Source organism: Cicer arietinum, chromosome 2 (genome assembly GCF_000331145.2).
Source record: "Cicer arietinum cultivar CDC Frontier isolate Library 1 chromosome 2, Cicar.CDCFrontier_v2.0, whole genome shotgun sequence".
Lineage (NCBI taxonomy): Eukaryota > Viridiplantae > Streptophyta > Magnoliopsida > Fabales > Fabaceae > Cicer > Cicer arietinum.
The window spans coordinates 45,869,933-45,894,072 of record NC_021161.2 but is presented as its reverse complement, the minus strand read 5'-3'; the positions used below and the strand labels follow the sequence as shown (position 1 = coordinate 45,894,072).

At 30.6% G+C, this 24,140-nt stretch overlaps 3 protein-coding genes across 9 annotated transcripts; 1 reads left to right on the top strand and 2 right to left on the bottom strand.

The window, feature by feature from the left end:
* Positions 1 to 2,787: 2,787 nt before the first annotated feature.
* LOC101500172 (probable zinc metalloprotease EGY2, chloroplastic) lies at positions 2,788 to 10,177 on the top strand. Of its 2 annotated transcripts, XM_012713102.3 has the most exons (13): positions 2,788 to 3,098; positions 3,196 to 3,256; positions 3,344 to 3,382; positions 3,905 to 4,036; positions 6,537 to 6,587; positions 6,676 to 6,786; positions 6,864 to 6,938; positions 7,036 to 7,141; positions 7,238 to 7,331; positions 7,704 to 7,857; positions 8,482 to 8,689; positions 9,209 to 9,369; positions 9,747 to 10,177. In XM_012713102.3, exons 1-13 carry the CDS (start codon positions 2,956 to 2,958, stop codon positions 9,993 to 9,995), a joined length of 1,584 nt encoding a protein of 527 aa, XP_012568556.1. In that variant the 5' UTR covers positions 2,788 to 2,955; the 3' UTR covers positions 9,996 to 10,177. The 2 variants fall into 2 exon arrangements, with proteins under 2 accessions (XP_012568556.1, XP_004490978.1); XM_004490921.4 differs by lacking the exon at positions 3,344 to 3,382.
* A 382-nt stretch (positions 10,178 to 10,559) lies between these two features.
* Positions 10,560 to 12,937, bottom strand: LOC101498341 (uncharacterized). Of its 5 annotated transcripts, none has more exons than XM_004490919.4 (5): positions 12,583 to 12,937; positions 12,353 to 12,451; positions 12,154 to 12,255; positions 11,396 to 11,507; positions 10,560 to 11,125 (listed from the first exon to the last, which is right to left on the bottom strand). In XM_004490919.4, the coding sequence occupies exons 1-5, from the start codon at positions 12,610 to 12,612 to the stop codon at positions 10,752 to 10,754; spliced, it is 717 nt and encodes a 238-aa protein (XP_004490976.1). In that variant the 5' UTR covers positions 12,613 to 12,937; the 3' UTR covers positions 10,560 to 10,751. The 5 variants fall into 5 exon arrangements, with proteins under 5 accessions (XP_004490976.1, XP_027187750.1, XP_027187751.1 ...); XM_027331949.2 differs by having other exon boundaries at positions 11,315 to 11,507; positions 12,583 to 12,936; XM_027331950.2 differs by having other exon boundaries at positions 11,315 to 11,507; positions 12,353 to 12,448; positions 12,583 to 12,934.
* Positions 12,938 to 15,989: 3,052 nt separating this feature from the next.
* Positions 15,990 to 21,879, bottom strand: LOC101497816 (auxin transporter-like protein 1). 2 transcript variants are annotated; one of them, XM_004490911.3, is made up of 9 exons: positions 21,095 to 21,879; positions 20,783 to 20,994; positions 20,441 to 20,626; positions 20,027 to 20,139; positions 19,738 to 19,921; positions 19,541 to 19,638; positions 18,176 to 18,383; positions 17,781 to 18,038; positions 15,990 to 16,374 (listed from the first exon to the last, which is right to left on the bottom strand). In XM_004490911.3, exons 2-9 carry the CDS (start codon positions 20,954 to 20,956, stop codon positions 16,156 to 16,158), a joined length of 1,440 nt encoding a protein of 479 aa, XP_004490968.1. In that variant the 5' UTR covers positions 20,957 to 20,994; positions 21,095 to 21,879; the 3' UTR covers positions 15,990 to 16,155. The 2 variants fall into 2 exon arrangements, with proteins under 2 accessions (XP_004490968.1, XP_004490969.1); XM_004490912.3 differs by having other exon boundaries at positions 20,783 to 20,946.
* Positions 21,880 to 24,140: the final 2,261 nt, after the last annotated feature.

The following is a 24,140-nucleotide window of genomic DNA, read 5'->3' as shown; positions in this document are numbered from 1 at the left end:
GAGCATGTAGGCAGTTTCAATTAAGGTAATCCCCCATAAAGATAATTGTTCCTAGCCAGGGAAATTGTAGTGATATTGCTAAAGACACCTCTTATGGGAGCCTCACCATAGTGATTGTTAAAAAACAAGTTTAAAGTATTCAATGATTTTAGATCTTCTAGTTTACGACGGATTATGCTAAAGAAGTTATTGCTTGAAAGGTCTCCGATTTCAAAGGACCTTAAAGAGGAGCCCAAAAACATTGGTATATATATGGAAGAAGTTTCTCTTCAATGCAAGCTCTGTTAATGTCAAACAAGCGCCAAGTTCATTTAGAATTTCACCAACCAAATTAAACCAAAATTTGCAAACAAATCCCTGCACAATAACTAACAACATTTTAAAACAATATCATGCATTTAATGCAACTAACAACAAACACATTGTTATCCTAATACGTAAAAATTGTAATTCAAAGTAACACAAAATATGGACACAAGACTTTTCAAGCTTTCATGTGATCATACTTATTTTGTTATCATTGTAGCAATGGTACCTATCATGGAAGCTTTGGTTTGATATCATTCAACTTAACTATAACATCTTTTATGGGCATTCGACGAGCACTAAATGCTTAAGAACATGCAACGCCAATTCTAGCAAACATCACCCAACACTTCCTAATCTTGTTTTCCACAACCGCTGTTTGATCTTCAACAAATGGCATAAGCATGCGTTGATCCACTATCTCTAGGATTCCTTCTGCAATTTCCATTTTACATAATTTATGTAGACTCAGACTGTCACAAAACGTGTTATCTGTTGGTCTCTTTCCAGTAAGCATCTCCAATAGAAGGATATCAAAGCTTTAGATATCTCCTTGTGGTGATACTGGACCACCTGCTCCATACTCTTTTCAACCAACAACAACAACTATTTAGGAAAAATTGAACAAAAGGTACACATACTGATTATAAACAAGGCATTTTTAATAGAATGAATTTGAATGGGACTAAAGCCATAATTGAGGCTAAAAAATGAGTGTCATAGCTAAAAAGAGTAGTGAAATTGAATCAGTACACTTTGTAATTTCTATCTAATTTAAACAATAATAAATTATCATTTTTAGCATTGATATGAAAGGTAGTAACTAACTAGTAAGAGATAGAAAAAACTTTACCAGGAGGAACATATCCTATAGTTCCCTTAATTGTGGAGGAACTAACTTGATCTTTACTTGAATGTTCTGTGGCTCCATGAATGAGCCTATCTAACCAAAGTCTTCCAAGTGGGCTACAATGTCATCATCAAGAAGAACATTGGAGAAATGAATGTTTAAGTTTGAGATATATTGGATAAATTATAAAAGTTTAAATATAAAAACACAAGTTCAAGGAAGGATGGTTTGGTTGACGTTCAAGTTCATCATTTTCATGATGAAACGATTCTGCCAAAAACTTACCTGACTTATGGATAATGGAATGAATGAATACACGTGCACAAACAATGATTTGAATATGATAAAGAAAAACGGATCATAGATGATTTACAAAAGGATTTTGACTATAAATTAATACAACATTTTATACTTAAGGAAATAATACAAAAGAAATTGAAGAATTTCCTGCTCATCGAATGCTTATAAAAGATATTATAGTTAAGTTGAATGATATGAAACCAATGTTTTCATGATAGGAACCATTGCTACGCTGAAAAAGAAAATAATATGTTCACTTGAAAATAAATTATATTTATTAGCGAATTTTGTATCTAACTTGTCTATTTTGCCCGAATATGAACTCTCCTTTGAAACTTGGTAGAGCTTTGCTCACTATGATGTTAGGATAGATCTTTATTATGAATAAAATAATATTTCTAAATAGTCCAAAGAAGAGAAAAACTAAACCTGAGAAAATTAAAATAATTCTTTTTTATCATTCTTGAAATTAAATATAATTAAATTTTTTTAAATTTTTATCATAAAATTATATAAAAATTTATTATATTATTTTTTATATGTTCAATAATAAAATTGATGATAAAATTTAAAAAATTACTAACTAAAAATGATAAAAATGTAAAGCAAACATATTTTAATATTGTAATTTTTATATAGATACATACTATAACTAATAGTAATTACTTCATTTGTTTGAGATAGTAATAACTAATAACTAATAACTAATAAATAAGACATTTGTAAAAAAAATATAAAAAGAGAATTTTTGTATTGAAAAAAATAAATTAAGTTTAAAAAAATTAAATACACAATCATAAATATACTTTTTTTACATTTATATCTTTACATGTTTAACAAATGTCTGAAAGACGTTTATTAGCATTTTCTAAAAAAACAAATTGTAATGTCTTTCTTTAATGGTATTGGTATGAGAAACCTAAATTAAAAGATTTTTTAAAAAGTAAAGTAATAAATAAAAGATATAACAGTAAAAGAAACATTAATGGTTTATTAGTATTATAAAACATCTTATAATTTATGACAAATATGTTTTATTAGAATGAGTTATTATTTGAAATGGAGAGGATATAATGAGAAAATAAAATATAATTATCAATGTAATGTTTTCTATAATGTCATTTTACCAGACTAATTTATATAGATAATGTAGTATCGTTAGACTCATAAAGTATCCAAATAAAAAGAAACGAATCTTCCGTAGGAAAAAAAAGAATCTAAATCTAAGTTCCTTAATCCACTTATTAAGTGTCAAATCCTTATTGGCCTTCACAACTTCGCCACTCTCCATTTGTCCTACAAAACCTGATCAAAATATCTTTGCGCGGGTATTTTATTTTAATTTTAATTATAACAAAAAAAAAAGAAAAATAGCGGATAATTGGTTCTCCTTGCCTCGCGTCGCTTCCTTTCTACCGCTACTTGTTCACTTCTCTTCCATTTTCATGGCGTTAGGGTTTCATTCAACTTAGACGCATTGTTTTCTCCAATTCCCAACTATGATTCTCTCACTACCATCACCTTCTACTTTTCCCGCTAACTTCGTCCTTCCTCTCTCACGCTGCACTTCTTGCTTTCAATTCGACCTTCCTTTTCAACCTTCCAACCGTTTCACTTCTTTTAAGTGGATTCGTAATGCAAGGTACGACTTTCTTTCCGTTATTGAGGAAATCGATTCTGTTTATGTTATTCATACTGAATTTTGCTTCCAATGTTGATACGGTTTTGAACTGATTAAGATCAACCGGGAGAAGAAGGATTGCTTGTAGTATGTCTGAGCCTAACGGTGATAACGAGGAGGTACTTTCAGTTTGCTACTGTCTCTGTTTTAATCAACTTCGGTTTTGCATTCGCTGTTGAACTTTTATACACTTACGATTAAAACAGCGTTATGATGTGTCTGAGCCTAACGGTGATAACGAGGAGGTACTTTCAGTTGATTCTATTTTTTGACTACGATAATTGGATTCATTATGATGTGGCATTTTGGTACAGTGTGAATAACAGAGTTACTATTTGGATGAGGGGTGTTTGAGTAATGCGCAAAAGAAAGATAGAAATGGAAGAGAAATGAATTGAGAGGAGTGGTAGATGATGTAATGGGAAAAGAAGAGAGATACGAAGGGGGAGGAGGTGTAAAAATGATGAGAGAGAAAGGGAGTTAAAAAATCAGAATTGTAAGTTCAATCACTTGCTTAGTTGCTTATTATCAAGTGGTGCCCAAGAAGGCATAACTTGTTATTTAGGATGTATTTGGGTGTTTATGAAAAACCAAATAGCAACATATTTTTAGTGTGACTGTGATAATTATCAATGTACGTGTGTATATTCTTTTACATGCACCCCATCACATTCACACATTATAGAAAGAATGGTTGTCAGCTCTACATGTTGACCTTTTTTTCCCTTCTTTTTCCTTGACAATAATACAATTTTAAACTTACCTAGGAGAAAGAAGCACATAAAAATGGAGAAACACAATCTTTGGAGGATTCCTTTGAGCAAAGTAACCCTCCGACTGTAGATGCAGAACAACTAAACAAGTTTAGTGATGAAAATACGGATCAAACTGATGTGCAGGTAATGTTTGACTTATTATATGTTATATTCAATTTGGTAAGGAATAGCTATGTCAACAAAGTTTGCTTATTATTGTTTCATTCTTTCTCTTTTGTAACTTATGGAAGCACTTCCAAAAGCACAATTACTCATGGGAAAAAAATTAAGTGAGTGATTTCAAAGCATAATAAATTGCTACGTTGTTGGAAGTATTATTTTGACTATTGAGAAGCTCTCGTTGGTCTTTGGAAGAAGGAGATGAAATTTTTTAAACGTTTTAAAAATGTTAGTTGTTAATGTCCACTTACTCATTGTTGGAAAATGCCACACCTCGCCACTATAAAGAGGGGTTCTCTGTAGAGTTAAGCGTCCACATCTAAGAGACCGAGTCAAGCAATCAAGTGTGGGTGATCACCTACAGCGAAAGTGTCTATAGTGATTTATTGTTTATAATTTCTTTTAACTCTTGAGTTGGGTACTTGAGTTTGTAGGGCATCACAACTTGGAGTGGTTTTTGTCTGCTCTACACTTTCTTTGTGGCGTGATTTGTGGGTGTTTCCATAATTAATCCTTTGTTTGAGTGATTTTCCCCAACAGAGGTATCAAAGTATGAGATCCGATTATTCTATGGGAAGTAAATTTTACAATTAGGAAGAGTATCATTCAAGATATCCGATTGTCTTAATCAAATACAATGAGTGCAATTTATTTGAGTAGAATCCAATAGAAGATCGTGTATAAGATTCATTTAGTTGTACCTCCCATGATCAAATACACGGAGTTGAAGAAGATAGTACCGAAGGCATTGTAAGAGAAGCTTGAGAGCATTTATGTTTGAAGATGGAGTTATACCAATTTTATATGGAGATGGGAGGAAATCTCCATGACTACATTAATACATTCAACGAGCCAAGGTCTTACAAACCTCTAGTTTAGACAAGGTGCTGCAATTTTAAGTTGAACGAGGTGCTGCACATTGAAGTTGAACGAGGTGCTGCACATTGAAGTTGAACGATGCAATTTTACGAGAATGATGATAAATGAGAATAGTGATGATTAAGATTGTATATTAATTGTGGAAGAGTTTGAGCGATGGAAGAGTCAGTTAAAGAGACAAGGTGGACCGAGAGAAAGATCAAAATCACAATCTCGTTTATAGCATGATATGAGCGATGTAGAATGTTGCTATTGTGGGAAAAAGTGCCATTACGCAATCGAAGAAAGACTTGAAGAAATTAAGAAAGACGTAAAAGGATGAAACCAACTCTCAAACAAATGTGGTCAGAACTATTAAAGATGATTTGTATTTAGCATCAACTGAGGTGATTGCTAAACTAGAATGGGTGATTGGTTTTACTTCCCCAATACACAGTTGCTCAGATCGAGCGATATTACTAATGGAGTGTTTGGCCATTTCAAGACAGGAAATGGTAACAAAATGGATGTTGAAATGAAGGCATCAAAGTTGAAAAGGAAGTAAAATTTTCGGATGATGTAAAAGCTTAATATTTTAATCGAGTGAAGAATTGTTAAGAAAACCAATTCAAATTTACAAACATAAATTCAAGTGAGTGATCTGATGTATAATAAATTGCTGTTTTTGGAGTTATTATTTTGACTCTTCAAATTGACAAACATAAATTCAAGCGAGTGATTCCCTCATCCATCTTTGGAAGAAGATGTTTGAATTTTTCGAAGGTTTTGAAAATATGAAAAGTAAATAATGCCACTTATTCATTGGCTATAATGGTCACGGCCCACCAGTATATAAAAGGGTCTTGTGAATAGTTAAATAATCTAAATTTTAAACAAAAATGAGCATGTATGAGTGATCTTTTATTGGAAGAGTGTCTCTTGTTAGTCGGTGTTTATTATTCCTTGAAATACTTATGTACAAGAGTTTGTGTGGTGGTACACATCTTGGAGTGGATTTCTAATTTTCTATGAACTTGTAATCTTATTTGAGATGATGAATTCTTTGTTGGAGTGTCAATCAGCATAAATTCTTCTTGTGTGCCCCATCACTTTCTTTTAGTGTGTTCCCTTAGTGTGCAAGAGGCTTCCTAACACTTTCTTATTTACTCATAATGTAATTAAGTGGGTTCCCTTTTGAGTTGCAATTAAATGTATTTCTTTTGGTGCTTTTGCACTTGTCACTTTTATGACAACAATAAGTAGAAAGAGCAGGTTCCTGGTTTCATATTGAAGAGGTTCATAGCCATGTTCCCTAACTTAACAAGTCCATGTCTTTGTTATTTGTCTAAACTAAATCCTTAAAACAGGACCTAATTTTGTTAGTTGGGTATTTATTGCGTACAACTTAGTATTTAAGTCATCCAATTGATAGTCTGATTGATAATGATAATTTCATCTTCTAATCATCATTTTCCATAATTACAATCTTTTCCACCATGAACAGAAAAATTAAAAAAGGAAGAGGAAATGTGTGTCCCTTTGTGTAAGGTGCACTGTGTCCTAGTTTTCTGATCTATTGTTTTTTGGACTTGTGTGATTAAAACAGAATACAGATAACATAGAAGTTACCAGTGGATCACCTCTGCCAGGTGTGAAGGTGATTATATTTTATGTTCAGTGTTTCCTACTTTGGTTGAAGCATTCTCCTTTTTTCACTCCTCTTGTGTCCTTCATGTTCCAAACAGCTTCAGCAACTGGGTGATGTAATAAAACTTCCGAAGGAAACAATCGATATCCTTAAAAATCAAGTGTTTGGCTTTGATACTTTTTTTGTAACAAGCCAAGATCCTTATGAGGTGTGTGCCTATCTTTCCTCTATTTCTTTTTGCATATATGCAAAGGTCTTGTTGCATGAAGATTGGGTTTCTGCCAGGGTGGAGTGTTGTTCAAGGGAAATCTGCGAGGGAAAGCTTCTAAAAGTTATGATAAAATATCAAAGAGATTGCAAGTATGTCATATTTCCGTTTCGTTTCTTTATTGTATTTGTGAGTCACTCCTTGTTAAAATAATGTCCGAACTAGATTTCTGCATGAATTTTATTGTAGGATAAATTTGGAGATACATACAGGCTTTTCCTTCTAGTCAATCCTGAGGACGATAAGCCGGTGGCAGTGGTCGTTCCAAGAACTACCTTACAACCGGAGACAACTGGTAACAACTTCAAAATTGTAGATCATAGTGTTCTTTTTATTTTTAAAATATAGTAATGCTCATGGTTTGTACTTATGCTATTACTTATCATTGTAGCTGTACCTGAGTGGTTTGCTGCTGGATCTTTTGGACTGGTCACAGTGTTTACATTACTACTTCGCAATGTTCCCACTTTACAATCCGATTTATTGTGAGCATTTTTCTTGTCACTTCATACTCCATTATCTCTTAGGTGAAGTGTATTGCCCTACAAAATTGTCATGAAATTTTGTTTTCTGTACTGATCTAGCTTCATGCACTCCTTCCTTCAAGTAACATGTTGTCGTGTTGAGGACAGTTGTCACAAATACCTTGTTCGGGTACAAAAATATTGATCTTCTAGTCCGTAAGTTTATTTAATAGGATGTTCTCAGTAAATGCTTTAGCTATTACAAATGAATTCTGGTCCACCTTTCATAGGAATAAATCTTACAACCTGTCGGAACTTACTCTGGTTGCTTAGTATTGTTTCATATCAGATGCATTTTGAGGTTTCACCAAAATATTATTATTGATGTTCCAGATCAACTGTTGATAATCTGAACTTGTTAAAGGATGGCCTACCTGGAGCCCTTGTTACTGCACTTATTCTGGGGGTACATGAACTTGGTCACTTCCTAGTTGCCCAAAACACTGGAGTTAAGCTTGGGGTCCCGTACTTTGTTCCTAGTTGGCAGGTTGTATAATAGAAATATTGATCTTCTAATATCAATTGTGTGCATGTTTTTTTTATAAATTTATTATATTTCTTCAACTTACTGACATAACATTAATCCAGTGCATCATGCTTTCCATATAGTATGTATCATGTAAACTATTCAGACGATGCATATTTGAGTAGAACTTTAATTCATTTGTTTAACTTCTTTTTCCGTTGTTGATGCATGTCAACTGATAAGTAATCCATATTTGTGCTTCTTTCACAATATTACTGATGATTTATCTTTATACCAAAAATATATTTAAGTATATTGTCATCTGGGAATTGCTTGTGTTGCTTTCCATCAAACTGAAATCTCAACTTCTGAACTGCACGAATATCATGGGTCTCCCGGAAATGACAATCATTCAAATTCTTCTAGCGTAGTCAATTAATGTTTGTGTTTGGAGGGATACTTTAGGGATGGAATTATACTCTCTTTTTTTTTTCTTCATGATGGCTATCAAGATTCAATTTGACTCAATTTGGTGATATGTACACTTTTAGTATTGGCCAATATTTTTCCGTTGTTCATATGTTCAATTTCTGACGTGTTACTAACATACTATAACAGAATTTTTGATGCCTAATTTGGTGGCAGATAGGCTCTTTTGGTTCCATTACAAGGATAAGAAGCATAGTATCTAATCGTGAAGATTTGCTCAAAGTTGCAGCTGCTGGACCAATAGCTGGCTTTACAGTTGGTCTCGTGCTTCTACTTCTAGGTTTTGTTATACCTCCAAGTGACGGTATTGGTGTTGTTGTTGATGCTTCTGTGTTTCACGAATCATTTCTTGCTGGCGGCATTGGTAATCTATACGTTTCAGATAAGCGTACAGAAATTTAGATAAATTTTAAGCTTGCATTCATTTGTGGGTTTTCATCATAAAATTGCGTACTATTTATATTTGATAAGATGTCATTTTTTATTGTAAAAAAAGATACGATGTCATTAACAAAACCACAAAACAAAATTACATAAGCAACTAGGTTAATTTGTAATTTAGGAATACTAGCTGTGACACTGTTAGTTATCTTTCATTAGTTTGATATATTAAATTAATTTTGTTAAGTGATTCCTAAAAATTATAAAACAAACAAAAACTAAAAACTTATATCATCTGAATTGTTTTAGATTAATCTAAATTGATTTGGATTAGGTCAAACTTAAAATTATATTGCTAATAGGATGAGATTAGATTATTTTTCTACCACCAATCTGATTCAATTCAGGAAACTCCTTTTTCCATGATATGCCACTGATTTTTTTCATGTGCTGCTTTATTAATTTAGAAAATAAACATGTAATTTTTTCTTTAATGTTTTAGCAAAGCTGCTTCTTGGTAACGTTCTGAAGGAAGGAGCTCCAATTTCTGTCAACCCTCTTGTGATTTGGGCTTGGGCAGGACTCCTTATCAATGCCATCAACAGTATTCCTGCCGGAGAGCTCGATGGAGGGAGAATTTCTTTTGCCATATGGGGTAGAAAGGTATCACATTTTCTAAGTTTTTCATTTTGGTCTTAATCCTCTGGTTTGACCTACGATTTTTCTAGTAGGGTTGAACCGAGACTTTTGATTAATTCGACTTAAACTAAAGTGTTTTCATCATTTGAATTTAATCATTTGGCTATCACATTTAATAAGTATAAGTAATCATTTACAAGTGAAACTTGGTTTGGCAGTTTCATAAATAAATAATACAATTAGAGATAATTTAATCAACTGGAATCCCTCTTCACTACGTATTTGGTTGTATAAATACACATTTGTAAGTCTACAATTTTTTCATTGAACCTCTCCATTTATATCATTGCCTTCCTTTATTTCCTTTGATGCGAAGATTCTAACTTAAGTCTATTTCACAGGCTTCAAGTCGCTTCACAGGATTTTCAATTGTGTTGCTTGGACTCTCATCACTGCTCAATGATGTAGCTTTCTACTGGGTAGCTCTTATATTTTTCTTGCAAAGAGGTCCAATTGCTCCTCTATCCGAAGAAATAACTGATCCTGATGATAAATATGTTGCTCTTGGAGTAACAGTTTTGCTCTTAGGCTTGTTAGTCTGCTTGCCATATCCTTTTCCCTTTATAGACGAAACCCTCGCAAGTTTCTAGAAACAGTGGCCACATAAACTCTGGCACCACCACTTTAGAGTGCTAGTGCATAAATATTTTTTGGAAATTATCACCCTCAAAATTCTAGGCTGCAAACGTAACAGTTTTGTAATTTATAATTCATTAATGAATGGGCGATTTTTTTGTCTGGTTTATAAGAAAATATTACGACTTTTAAAGCATATCCATTGTTTGAATTATTTTTACCCTCAATTTAAAAAGTGTCTTTTCAATATTAATTGATGTATTTAATGTTTTACAATTTTTTGTAAAGTATATTTTAAAAATACGTTTACAAAGTTAAAATAATAAATGAGTTTGTTAGTTTTGATGATTTTTAATTTTCTCTATATTGAGAGAGGAGGGAGTAGGATCTCTCTATTTCTTTTATCTCCAAGCTCCATTTATGTTTCATTTGCACAAAGAAGTTTGAAAAAAATTAAAAAATTAATGATAGTGAGTTAGTGAGACCCACTATCTATTTGTATGTGTCTTTTTATCTTCAAACTAGTGCAGGGGCATGCGTGGTTCTTATATATTGCTAAGTAGTAAATTGGTTGTTGATTTTGTGATGTTACGATATAAATACGAGAAATATTACAAAATATAGTAATAGAAATAAGCATATACATATATGAGATAACCTTGTATTTTGTAGTGTAATTACCTTGGTGGCCTATCCTTTGCTCCCTATCACACATGAATCACATACAAGAGCAAAACAAACCAGACCCAAGAGATTCATTCATTCACAATTTAGCATTCACATACATCTGGTTTTTCGTCCCATCTACTCTTACGCCTTGGTATCTGAGTAGCTTCACTCTTCCCAATCAACTTCTCTATATGTTCAGGTAATGGTGGACGTGGAAAGTATAGAAAGTCCACATTGTTATCATCACTACTAATCCATCCATGGTAACGTCTACGCCTATTGCTTGGAAGCTTTTCACTTCTTTTTGAGGATTCAATCATAGAACTCTTCATAACATTAGTCTCAACATTGCTCACAAATGTTTTATAATTGCTTTCTTTGACATTGTCCATTGGCTTTTGCTCATTTTTAGACTCCATGCCAATGTCTCGTCCATCTTCACATCTCTCAGTTGACACATTTGTAACCTTAATATCTTCAAAGATTACAACCATTAGCAAAACATAGAGAAAATTAAGGTCTACGTCTATAGCTGCAAGTTAAAATTAATTCTAAAACCAAAGCATACACTTAGCCAGCTTCTATTGTTCCAAGTAGTGAAGACTAAAGAGTAATGCAAATATATTCAAATGAAAGGAACCAAAGGAGTGTGGAATTAAATTACTAGTTTCTACTTCTAGATTGGCAATTGGAACATAATCATGATGATCATTGGTTTGAGATGCAGAGTCCAAATCATGGGTACCATGCAATACAGAGTCCTGAGCCACGAGAACAGAGGAGCCAACTTCAGTTATCCCAGTTGTGGAAGTAGCAGCTGATGATGTCTCACCAACACCACCCTGCAAATAACCCTCCTTTTCTTGTTATTAGTCCAAAATCATAAAAAGTATCATCTGCATAACAATCTAAATTGACTCAATGTCAAGCTATGAAACACTAACATACACACAAGACACCAACACCAACACCAACACAAACACAACTAGTAATTTGAAAAAAGAGAAGTGATTAAATTGTAACCACATAGTATCATTGCTACATTAGGTGTGTCGTAATATGTTGTCCAAGTGAAAGCTTTAAGCCTTTAACAAAGTTCAGGAAAAGAAATCACAAGAATCAAAGTTCTAAGGGCAGTCAAAACATTACATATTTAAGCAAAGTTTCCCTTGTGAGTGTTGAATGCTAGTAATTTATAGTAGTCATATATGTGTTAGCTAAAATACAGAATATCAAAAACAGTCATAAAAACCATTACACAATCATTTTCTCTCCTATTTGGTATTCTAACCACAGAAATATAATAAATACGTAGTAATTCCAAAATATTCTCAATACACAAAGTTAATCCTTTAGTTACTTTCAAAATTGGAGAAAGTTAAAGTTAATGGACTAATTTATTAGATTAAGAATAGTTTTAAGTCTATTTATAACCCTTCAATAGTTCCTAGAACATAGAAGAAAGAGTAACAGTTGAAAAGAATCAAAGTGAAGATTCAATACCATTTTTTGAACACAAGTTTGTTGCTTGCAAAGTATAGTTTCAATTAGAAGTTTGTAAGATCCCTCTTCAATAAAGGGCCATCCTTGAGTTCCTTCATAAACCTGCAAAAAAAAAAGGGGGGTTTGTTAAACCAACAAAATCAACAATAAAAATCAAACCTTTTTTTTTCTTCAAGCATTTGTTGAAGAAAAGACCAACATCAAGAAGCTCCTTAATCGTTCCTCGAACAAGTTTTTCTTCAAATCCAAGTTGTCTCATTGCATCCAAAGCAGCATCCATTCTCATGTTGCCAACCTTCTTGTTTTTTCAGACAAAAACATGAAATACCATTAAGGAAGACAAAATGAAATGTTAAAAAATGGTAAAAAAAAATAAAAAATAGAAATAGAAAGAAAATGAAATGTTTGAGGAAGTGTGAAAGGAAAGACCTTTTTGTGTTGCCTTCTTTTGGGCGCCATTACTGTTAATTTGATTTGTTGTTTCAGCTAAAGGAAATGAAAAATAAAAAACAGAGAAAGAAAGTAAAGATCTTTTCGAAGTTGAAATGATAAAGAGAAGGTGAAAAAACCAAATTTGGAAGGTATTTTAGAAATGCAGGACAAAGTAGTTTTGGTAGATGAATCATTCTTCTGAGTGTGTCTATGAGATAGTGGCTTAGACTGAAACCATTACAAATAAGGAAAAACAAGGTGCAAACAAGACACACACCTCGTTTGCATATACTTAAGATCTCTTTACTTTTAATTTTTGTAACTTTTATGATTTTGTTGTTATATCTCTCTTAACTAAACTTTCCCTCTCATCTAAATAGTTTATATTAATTATTAATTTTCTTTTAAAATACATTCAATTTACAAAAGTTATCCATTTAAAGGGATCCAATTTCTAATCTAACTTTTTATTTTATTCTTTATGATTATTATATACATTATTTTTAGAATATTATTATATTTTAAAATATTTTTTTTCATTTTTTTAATTATTATATTTTTAATATATATAGTGTGGTCTTTTATATAAAACTATTTTCAAATTACAAAAAAGCATTAATTAATTTTTCACGGAAGACCTCTAATATATATCTTCAATATAGAAGATTTAGGCGCCAAAACCATAATCAACCACAATTAACACATGCGCTATAAATAATCTAACAACCACAATTATAATCCCACACTTAGGAGCATACTATTGCATTGGTTGGCTTGTCTTATGATTGTGTAAAATTTGATTGTCCCTAATGCCTAGAGATTAATTACGGTTACTATTATTAATTATTATTATAGGTGTATCATTCACACACTAGGAGATTAAATAAGAATTAATTGCAAGCTTATAAGCAAGGCACGCATATATTAGCTTGTGTGTTCCCAATGCAATTTGATCCAATAATGTTAAGCCTTATCAATTAATTAACCACCTGAATTAATATCATAGTAGTAGCAACCGTTGCAACTACAATATGCTCATTGCACTTGAGAACAAACATGCTAAAAGAAGAGCAATTTCCCGTTGCAATGTCTTCACAATTAATGAAGCTGGATAATTGTTGCTGCAAGCATGCTTTGTTTCCTAAGGTGCATGCTCAGCCATGAGATTGATACCATATGAGACATAAGTGTGTATAAACAAATGAGAATATATATGTCTTTTATTTTATTTTATAGCTTATGTCTTACATTTTATCTTATATCTTATCTTTTATTCTATGAACCTTGTTCTCCATCATCACAACTTTGTCTAACATATATGCATTCACTTTAAAAGGAATTGTTGTTATATAATATGACAAGTTATCTTAATTTTATGAATATTGTTAGCAATACTCCACACTCTTTTTAACACCCACTCTTTTATTGGATGAAAACAACTTTTAAATTCTCTAAGAGTTTAATATACAATTTCTAAGACAAAAATTTTACATTTGATTCTTAAACATGTGTGCACTTGTTAGTATTAGTCAAAAAATATATAGTAAAATATAAAAGGATTAAACTACTCACTTAGAAATATTAAAGACTTGATGGCATAAGCTCAGTAGATTATTTAACACATGATAGATTGCATTTGTTTGATGAATTTCTTGTATATTCCTCTTTCTTTATTTGATGTGAGAAACAAAAGTTCTCCACTCCTCAATGGTAAAGTGAGTTACTAATTACTAAGTATATTCTCTTTATTTTATTTTTAAAAATCAAAACTAATCAATTTCATTAATAGCCACATTTGTAATACATATCAAAACATCATAGCAATTCTAGAGAATAGTAATATATATAGTCATTCCTACTATAATGTGAACCACTACATATATTTTCCCCCTTAAAATAACATTAATTTCCACTTTGGCCCCTTTTCATTTTCATTGTTATTTTGGTTCCTCTCACATAGAAGAAGCATTGTGTGATATGTAATTTGTTCTATTTTTGTTATTTACTTTGTTCCCTTTATTAGATATAGATTTTATAAAGACTTTGTATTATTAAAGTTTTTTTTTTAGAAAGTTGATCTATTTGATAACGATACAATTTACGTTATGAAAGGACGGAAATTTAAATTTCAACCCGACTTAGATCTTATAAAGACTTTGTATTACTAAAATTATTTGTAGAAAGTTCTCATTTGATAATGATAAAACTCATATTTTAAAAGAAACTTAAATTCAAATTTTACTATAATGATAAATAATCTATAAATAGTTTGTAAATGTTTTTGAGCCTTAACTATTAAACTCGGACAAGTTCCAAGATTCAACTCACCTTTAATTTTGCTTTAAAAAAGGTTATGTGCACATATTCTATTTTTTCTAGTGTTTGATGCATAAAAGTACTTTCGATCCAATTACATTAAAAAGAAAGAGAGGACAATTCTTTTGCATGCATTTTTCTATGATGAAGCAAAAGGAAAAATCATCTATCATCACCTTACAAATAGCCAAATAGGAACTTTTTTTTATCTTTTTCAGATTTCCTCTCAATCGAAGGTCCACTTTAGGATTCTATATTTCTAAACAAGCCTCAAGACTTGAGAAAAAAAGATAAAGGGGTCATGAGCCATGACAAGTAATGGCTAAGATTCGGGGAAATAGAGATAAAGACGAAAGGTACAAACACCTAACTCAAATAAGCCTTTACAAATCCCTCAATTATTGCCATTAGATTCTATAAACTTTCCAAGTCTCACATACCTTGATTCCCTACGGCTGATGAAATTCCAATTTTTGACTAGTCATATCAAATACTAGTATACTATATAAAAGAACTAATCAAACTTAGACAACAAGAACATATTAATGATATTGGTGCTTTCGTGTGAACAAAGGAATCATTAAAAAAAATGTCAAAAAATGAAAGGAATCATTGAAGTTAATTAATAATAATAATAATAATAATAATAATATTTAATCATGAAAAATATTGTTGGAACTTAAGTCTAAAATGAGAGTCCCATCAATACACTAGTTCATTAGGTGGAAAAATCTTATAATTAAGTATCACATTGAACACTTTAAGGCTCTTAAGAAATGTTGTCATGAATTCATAAAAAATATAAATAGACTAAAAAGCAAGGTTTTGAATTCATGGATCACATAATTAGGCTTGGAAGATCTGAGTTGCATGCTTTTGTATTTTAATCTTCACCAGCACATATATTTGATCTAGTAATACTTGATATGTTAAGGAAACAAAACAAAATGATTATGTATAGTTCTATATATTGGATAGTGGACAAAAATGCATTAACAGAAACATGCATGCTTCAATTGATGTGTCTACATGCCAATTGCCAAACACCATACCATATATATGTTGACTATATATGATAAAGTTTATGGTTATCCAAAATGATTATCAAATAGAAAATTAAATCATAACAGTATTGCCTTGCTACACAGGGGAACACCAACATTAACAATAATGTATCTATATAGTGATTGAACAAAAAGAGAATGAAAATATGACTCAAACAAAGAAAAGACCATAATATATAGTTTTAACTTTTCAATGATGCATTGTGTGGTTGGAAGGTGGTAGTTTTGGTGGACATTGGTAACATTTAGCAAATAGTCCAAATGTGTCAACTTGCTTTATGAAATTTGTCATACTAGCCCAACCTCCAAATCCAAACCCTACAATAGTAACCCACACCACCACAAATATATTGATCACATACATTGCTGTCCAACTTGGGAGGAAGTAGGGCAATTTCTCAGCAGCATTCTGAAAAAAGAAAGAAAATAATAATTAAGTTAATAATAAGGAGTAATGTTTCGAAAAAAGTTATGCGACTGTTATCTGAGTTACGACATATAGGTACTGTTATTTCCTTGATAATTAAGGCGCTTTACATTGGACTGAAACCTTGGATTGAAGTATATTTAGCATTTGACACATGTCAGTGTCTGACACCAACACATGTAGTTACATTTAATCACTTCAAATTTTTAAAATATTGTTAAAATGTGGTTGAAGTTTTGAAAAGTTAGTAAGACAAAAGTTGACAGACACAAGTTGCTAACTAATTATGGGAATATGTTAGGATTAAGAACAAAACAGGAAGAGTGATTTGATTATTGAGTACTATGTATGACAATTGAATTGAAAGTGTTAGGTTGGTCCTGGCCCAACTCATTGTAAAAAATGTAAGACATGTGATTTGAATAGTATAAAGTATAGTATAAGACTATAGCATATAACTGAATGATTAAGAAATGGCACCAACCTCATCATGTGGGACTAGAATTTTAATTTGAATGATTAATAGAATTGGTGGGACTAGAACTTATACTGTCAGTGATATTGGAAGTCACTTCCAAGTTAAATCATGAAGCTGGAATCATATCCTCAAACACAACAAGTACATCATGGCATGGCATATAGAGTTTTTATGAACATTTCTAATAATAGCTCATAAAAATGGACACTCTTGAATTCCCATTATAGTCAATGGGCTCAATGGTGTAATCAGTTGTAGACTATTAGATTAAAAGAAGAAAATTTTCTCACTTTTAATCTAACGGTCTATAGCCGATTGTATCATAAAACTGTAGTTGATTCAATTTTTTATTGAACTTGAATCTTCTATAATCAGCTTTATGATACAATTGGTTTTATGATTCAATTTGTTGTTGTACTACTATTATAGGTGCCTACAAGCTATACATAGAGTCTATGGCAGTATCTTAATACCCAAATTGACTATAATACAGTTTTGATAAATAAAAAAATCAATAAAAATTATAGATAGTAAAATTGACGATCGTACAATGATCATGAATCTTCTAATTGACAGTTTCTTAAGTAAGTGGTTAATAATTTTTAGTTAAGATCAAATCGATTGAGAGTATCCGTATTCAAACCTTAGTTGAAACAATCACTAACGAAATTTTATTTATCACATGGTCAAACTCCAAATTACCATATTATTTTATTTGGAAATCAGAAACTTAAAGACAAAAAAAAAATTGAAAAACTTATATATACCAAAAGTTAATCAAAACTGGACTTACAACATGTCAAAATAGTTTTATGAATATAATTTGATCACCCTGTACATTGAAAGAGACATGTACTGAATATGTTGTAAGGAAAATAGAGAAGATGTGGAGAGAGATTGGAAAATTTACCTGTCTTGCAGAAGCAGACCTATAAGTGAGCATATGAGCAGAAGCAGGGATGACATAGACAGTGAAACTAACCAAAAGAGCCCCAACAGCTGAGTTTATGGGACCAAAGAAAGGGAAAATTATAGCCAAAAACCATATTGGTATCACCACTGGTAACCTTGCAAGTGCCCTTAAAAATATGCTCTTTGTGTCATGCATTCCTATCACTTTCTCCCATACAAAGTACAATGGTGTACAAGCAAATCCAAATGTGATAAACTGCCATTCATATATACACATGGTGTGTAAGACAATTTGATTATGAAATTAACAAAACTTTAAAATAATCTCTGAAATTAAAACTACTTAATAGGAGAGAAAAAGCATTGGAATGGTCATTAAGATTACATATGAACCTGATGAATGAGCATTAAGATTACAGCAGCATCACGCCATCCATTACGAGGAAGAAGAGAAAAAGCATTGGAATGGTCCAAAAGTTGGTCACCAAAGGCCCAATAAACAGCAATAGCAGATGGTAGGGTAAGTGTGAACACATAAAGTGTAGCAAATAAATATATACTTTTGAACTTCTGAGGTTTCCACATTGCATGCATGATTTCCCTGTATTATTAATATATAGTCCTATGCTCCATGTTAGTGTATATTCAAACATCAAATTCAATATGCAAAATAACTCATATGCTATGCTTTTAAAAATAAATGAAATTCCTTTTATTTTTGCTAACATTGTTCAAATTAAAAATGAAATTGGGTTTCTTATTCATTAGATGTGTCCAAATTTCTATCCAATTTTGGACCTTTTTTATTTGTTTTCTAGTAAATGCATTGTATTACCTAAAAGGGTCAAAATCATATATATTAGAAAAGATACAAGCAGTCCAAATTATAGTTTCCTAATAAGGGAAAAAAAAATAGTGGATTATTATTACTATGCACTTGAATCCATAAATCCATGGTCCCATCATGAAGCACCTGGGCCGTCCAATTTTCTCTTGGATAATACATACAAATATTAATAAATGTTTAAATATTTAGAATATCTATACTTTGTCTTCTGAAAATTAGAACTATGAGATACCAAATTTTTGGTATAACATTTTTCTTCCAATTTTTCTTCAATTTAAAATACTTAATTACAATTATGTCCTTCTTACTCCTCTACTGTATATCTATAAAAAAATTGTGACACTAATATATTATTATAGAGTGAAGTTATTTAAATATTAAAAGAAATTGGCACGTAGTTTATTAAAATAAATAATTTATAATTGTTGATGTGACTTAAAAAAATAAAAATTATAATAATAAACCAACATTGTATACAAATCATAAAAAAATACAAAATTTCATAGATAACTAGTACACATCGTGAGGTGAAATGTCTCTTGGGGGAAAGCATAATCTTAATTCAGAACTTTCATATATTAAAAGAAAAAAGAAAATTTGAAAATTTTAATTGGTAAAGAGAGAGAATAACTGTGAGGCAAGACAATGGTGTAGTGGGTGTACAAAAGTGGCAGATTTTATTACTGTTTTGTCTTACATAAGAAGGTCCTCATTAAAATGGAGGCAAAAGCTGCAAAACTATAATATAAAGTATATCCGTGCAATAAATTTCTCATATTAATCTTCAAAATGTTTCATTGTATTGAGACAAAAAAGAAAAACTATGATGACTATTACTTTGTGTATAAATATTTCAATAAGCATAGTTATTAATATAAATAAATAAATTAGAAAAAGATTTGGTGGATTACACTGTGACTGCGTGCCCGCCGAAAGTATAGAGTATGTTTGTGGCGCCAGTGAAATACCAAACCATTTTCTTTGGGCCCGAGTGAACCACATTTTCAACCTGCAAATATTTATTATTTTCAATTTTTAAAATTACTTTAGAATTTTCTTCATTTTAATAATCCATTTTTGTAATTTTAAGAAATAAATTAGTGTATACCTGGCCATGAAGAAGGGCTGCAATGGTCATATACCAAGCTGTGTAAGTGGTCATACCAAGGCCAAGAAAAGACCAAATTCTATAGTTATGAAATGAAGGTATGAACACTGTTGTGGCACAACAAGCTCCAAAAATGTAAGTCCAAGTCCTTTTGTCCAAGTGATCATTTATGTAGTATATGTTACTGCATACCCCAAAAATCAAAACATGTTATTAAGTCCACAAATTATTGTCCTTCAGTTATATACTCAAATGAATAAATTAATTTTAAACAAACGAAATTTCACACCTTGCACAAGCTATGAGCTGGATAACAGATCCAAAGAGAAGGAAAGTGCAGTTGAAAGCCAATCCTAAGGCTTTCCAATAAGGACCAAGTAAACCCTCCAACACTTCAAACCACTACACAAAATTAAATTAAACACATAAATTTTCTATAAATATTTTAACCTATGGTTTTAAAAATGGTCTTCAACAATAATAGCGACTGCGACAAACAAGATTTTTGTTGTCTCTTCAGCAATTGTTGTAATTCGATTACATCGATTTGACCGCAATTTATTATAATATAAACAATTTCAACTTAACCACAAATTATTTTTTTTTTTTTTTACTCAACTTGACCACAATTTAAAAGCTTGATTTTATTAAAATAATAAAATAAAATAAATAATATTTTCCTTCTTTAATTTGGGGGTGTGACCTGAATGACATGATTTTTGAAGCTGACATTCTCTTTCTCTTTTCTGGTTCTGTATTCAACATAGAGAATGCTAATCAAATAAGCAGTCCAACTACCAAGCAATCCATAGAAGATTTGGAATAAGATTCCTGAAATCATTCCTAGCTGAGAAAATGAGTATGGCAGTGTTAACAGAACCTGTGCAACCTGCATAACACAAAACCAACAAAATTTAGAAAGAACCAAATTCCCTTGCACAAACCAAAAAAGGGTCACAGAATCTAAGTTCCAATCATGAGACTAAACTCTAAAATAAATAAATAAATAAAATAAAAATAAAAAAGAAACCCAATTTTCCATTACCTGATTTGAAGCGCAACTAAACCAAGCATCATAAACAGAACCACCATTCCAAAGAAAGTTCTTGAAGCTAGAACCTGAATTACCTCCTTTTTCATCCTCTCTTTCTTCATTCAACTCAATTGTTTCATTAAGACTTGACATCATTGCTTCTTCACCTTGTTTCTCTGACAACATTGTTTCTCAGATTACAAAAGATCTTCAAAGTTCAAATACTAAAAAGAAAAGAAAAAAAATTGATATAAGAAACAACAAAAAGATGAGATTTTGTTACCAACCCATGAAGAAAAAACACAAAGGGTTATCAAAACTCACCTAATATTATTCAATGTTTGGTTCGTGAGGCTTTCTCAACAAGATTTATAAGCACAGAAACAGAGAAAAAACAGAGTCTTTTGTTTATTTTTTTTAGTGTGTCATGTGTTTGTGTCTGTCAGTGAAACTTTCTCGTAACTGCTACCACAACACGTTACTCATCTCAATCAAAGCAATAAAGAGAAGAAGTTAACAAGCCAAAGTCATCTTATAGGCCAATTGTTGCGGTAATTTTGAACTAAAACTTCACTTTCTCTATGTTTTTTTTGCTCCAATAGAAAGAAATAGTCTATAGGGTCTTAAATTTATTGTTAAGGTAACTAAACCAGTGTCTTAAATGCTGGCTCTGTGCAAGGAATTGACAGAAAATAACAGTTTTCAAAGCTTAAGATAGGATTCTACTTGTGTATGGAAAACTCAGTGTGCAAGAAAAATTTACTAATTTACTATTTTTTCTATTAATAATAAATAAAGGGTTGAAAAAAAGAGACCAAAAAATGAGCCTTTGGTGATTTAGAAGATTGAGATCTAAGAGAGAGTGAAGTTGTACTTAAAATAGAAAAAAAGAATGTGAAATTGAAAAGAAGGTAATGGGAAAAGAAGAAGTGTGTTGGTTTGAACTATGTGTTTGGTTTTATTGTTAAGAGTTAAAGAGATTTTGGTTTTATAGTGTGTACTTGTCTGTTTCTTCTCTTATATGTTTTTGTGTTGTTGTTGTGTGCGTTTGTGTTTGGTTCTAAAGGATGTTGAAAATGTTGAGTCACTGGTGTGTTTGTGTACGAGGCTCAGTGTTTTGTATTGTATAACTCCATGAGTAGAGTAATAATGTTGATAAATTATTGGTGGGTTCAACTCAAAACTTTATTACTAGTACTATAGTAGTATTTTTTTTAAATAAACTCAATTTTTTACTCTAATTATACTGTCAATTTAAAAAGTCTAAGTATACATTGTTGTAAGTGCAATTCAAAAATAACTGTTGAAATATTTTATTTTTTTAATTTTTATTCATTTTTTTCTATTAATAATTATATTTAAGGCGTGTCAGATATTAAATATAGATACTTCTTTTATATTAAAATTAGGTAAAAATTTATGTATAGTATTTTTCTTTTTTATATTTAATATTTTTTAAATCAAAAAATATAATTTAATTATATTTTCTTTTATTAATTTAAAATTAGAAAATAAAATTTAATTATATTTCCTTTTACTAATTTACCGAATGTTACAACCAATTTCTCACTCAAGTACAGCAAAGAGCATTAATTACTTGCGTACTACTAGTTTATTATCAAAATGTAACGTTTATTTAATTTTAAAAAACTAAAATACGTAAGCTGTATGTTGAAAATATAATTTAGCAAATAAAGAAAAATTAAAATAAAAGTTGTATGATAAGATCGGTCACACAAACTATATATGTTAATGAAATTATTTCTAAAAAATGTTAGCAATTAATGGACACTATTTAAAAATAAAATAAAAAACTATTTGTTGAAAAAACATTTAAATGAAAGGTTCAATGTAATGTAATTTTTTTTTCCATTTAAATTAAAGTTTTCTTGGTTCCCTCTTTTGTCTCTGTTTGGTTGCAAAATTGTAATTACTAATCCCTCAATTAATTTTGAAGTTGTACGAAACCTCATTTTATACAACACTCCATAATCAATATATATATTTCATAATTTTTTTTATTGTATTCACTACTGATTGATTTTATACATTGTTTAATGTCTAACACTTTCCAATTTAATGTGTTGGTATTATTTTCACTCAAGAATCAAGATATTTCATAAATTTTTTTGAAAGAAAATATATTTCATAATGCTATTACTTGATTTTGTTTTTCGATAGATCACTTGATGTGTAAGAAATAATGATATAGTATAAATCATCATTATGATATTTCCATATGCAGCTAAATTGGATTACAATTAATTAGAGTCTATAAAATATTCATAGAAGATTCATTGATTTTTATCAATTAATGATGTATTGAAAAAATCACAAGACTTAATTATATATTTGATTTATGATAGAAAAAGGGTATATATAGTAAAAAATCCTTGCATATTTATATTTCAATACTTGAATAGTATAAAGAAAAATGGAAGTTGTAGTAAAAAGAGTTTGGTGAGCAATGAATCCTTTGATGATTGAAAAGAAAAAGAGCATTGGATGTTTTCTTTTGTTTATATATACGTACATATCTATCAATATCAACATTATATTTCCCTATCAAATAAACTAAATTAATTAACATGCTTAGTGGTTGAGGGGACCACTCTCCCTTGTTCACTCGGTTTCTAACTTTTCCATAATATGCTCCTTGTCTCCCTTTTCCTCTTACTCTTCATACTCAATAATTATTTGCTTCAAAGATTATTAATTTGCTATTCTATATAGCTTGTCAAATCCACCCTGTTTTAGTGGAGGATAATTTGTTCTTAGGCAGTTCCTATCACCATTAGTAAAAATATTATGTGATCATGAGGTAATCCACCATTTATCAACTTGTCTTTTTCCTCTAATTGGTATATAGCTGTATTTTACCAGCATATCATCATCTAAATAGGAAAATCTAATATATGGGCCTAGATCACAAAAAATTGGATCACACGTTAACGTAATTGGTCACACCATTTGGACCATTCAATTTTAATTAAAATACCTTTAATTTAAATTTATAAAATTAAATTCAATACATGAAGTTAAAATAAAAATAGACGATCTAGATACACCATTGTATAAATTTTTTTTTTTTTGAGAAATTAAAATAGAATTATTCAAATCACAAGATGTGCCAAGAATAATAAGAAAGATAGTTTACATCAACCACAATCAAGATCATACAAATAAGCCTCATACTTGATCTTTAACGATGCGGACACTCATACTTAAACAAGTTACCAAATTGTTCCACCATTGAGTAAAATCAAATACAAACTCTTTTGATTTTGCTTTGAGCCAAGACCAAGATGTAAGTTTAACCCGTTTTATAAGTTGAGCCAAATTATTCGCATGTTGATTGAAGACAGAATGA

What these genes read in the sequence shown, in the direction of transcription:
- LOC101500172 (XM_012713102.3), top strand. Translation starts at nt 2,956, where the DNA reads ATGATTCTCTCACTACCATCACCTTCTACTTTTCCCGCTAACTTCGTC. An exon ending in CGGATCAAACTGATGTGCAG is followed by an intron (nt 4,037 to 6,536) that starts GTAATGTTTGAC and finishes TGATTAAAACAG; the next exon opens with AATACAGATAACATAGAAGT. An exon ending in TTGCCATATGGGGTAGAAAG is followed by an intron (nt 9,370 to 9,746) that starts GTATCACATTTT and finishes TCTATTTCACAG; the next exon opens with GCTTCAAGTCGCTTCACAGG.
- LOC101498341 (XM_027331949.2), bottom strand. Translation starts at nt 12,612, where the DNA reads ATGGCGCCCAAAAGAAGGCAACACAAAAAG. An exon ending in AAAGAAGGCAACACAAAAAG is followed by an intron (nt 12,452 to 12,582) that starts GTCTTTCCTTTC and finishes TGAAAAAACAAG; the next exon opens with AAGGTTGGCAACATGAGAAT. An exon ending in CGATTAAGGAGCTTCTTGAT is followed by an intron (nt 12,256 to 12,352) that starts GTTGGTCTTTTC and finishes TTTTTTTTGCAG; the next exon opens with GTTTATGAAGGAACTCAAGG.
- LOC101497816 (XM_004490911.3), bottom strand. Translation starts at nt 20,956, where the DNA reads ATGTTGTCAGAGAAACAAGGTGAAGAAGCAATGATGTCAAGTCTTAAT. An exon ending in TCTTAATGCTCATTCATCAG is followed by an intron (nt 18,039 to 18,175) that starts GTTCATATGTAA and finishes TATGAATGGCAG; the next exon opens with TTTATCACATTTGGATTTGC. An exon ending in GGTCTGCTTCTGCAAGACAG is followed by an intron (nt 16,375 to 17,780) that starts GTAAATTTTCCA and finishes TTCTTTTTTCAG; the next exon opens with AATGCTGCTGAGAAATTGCC.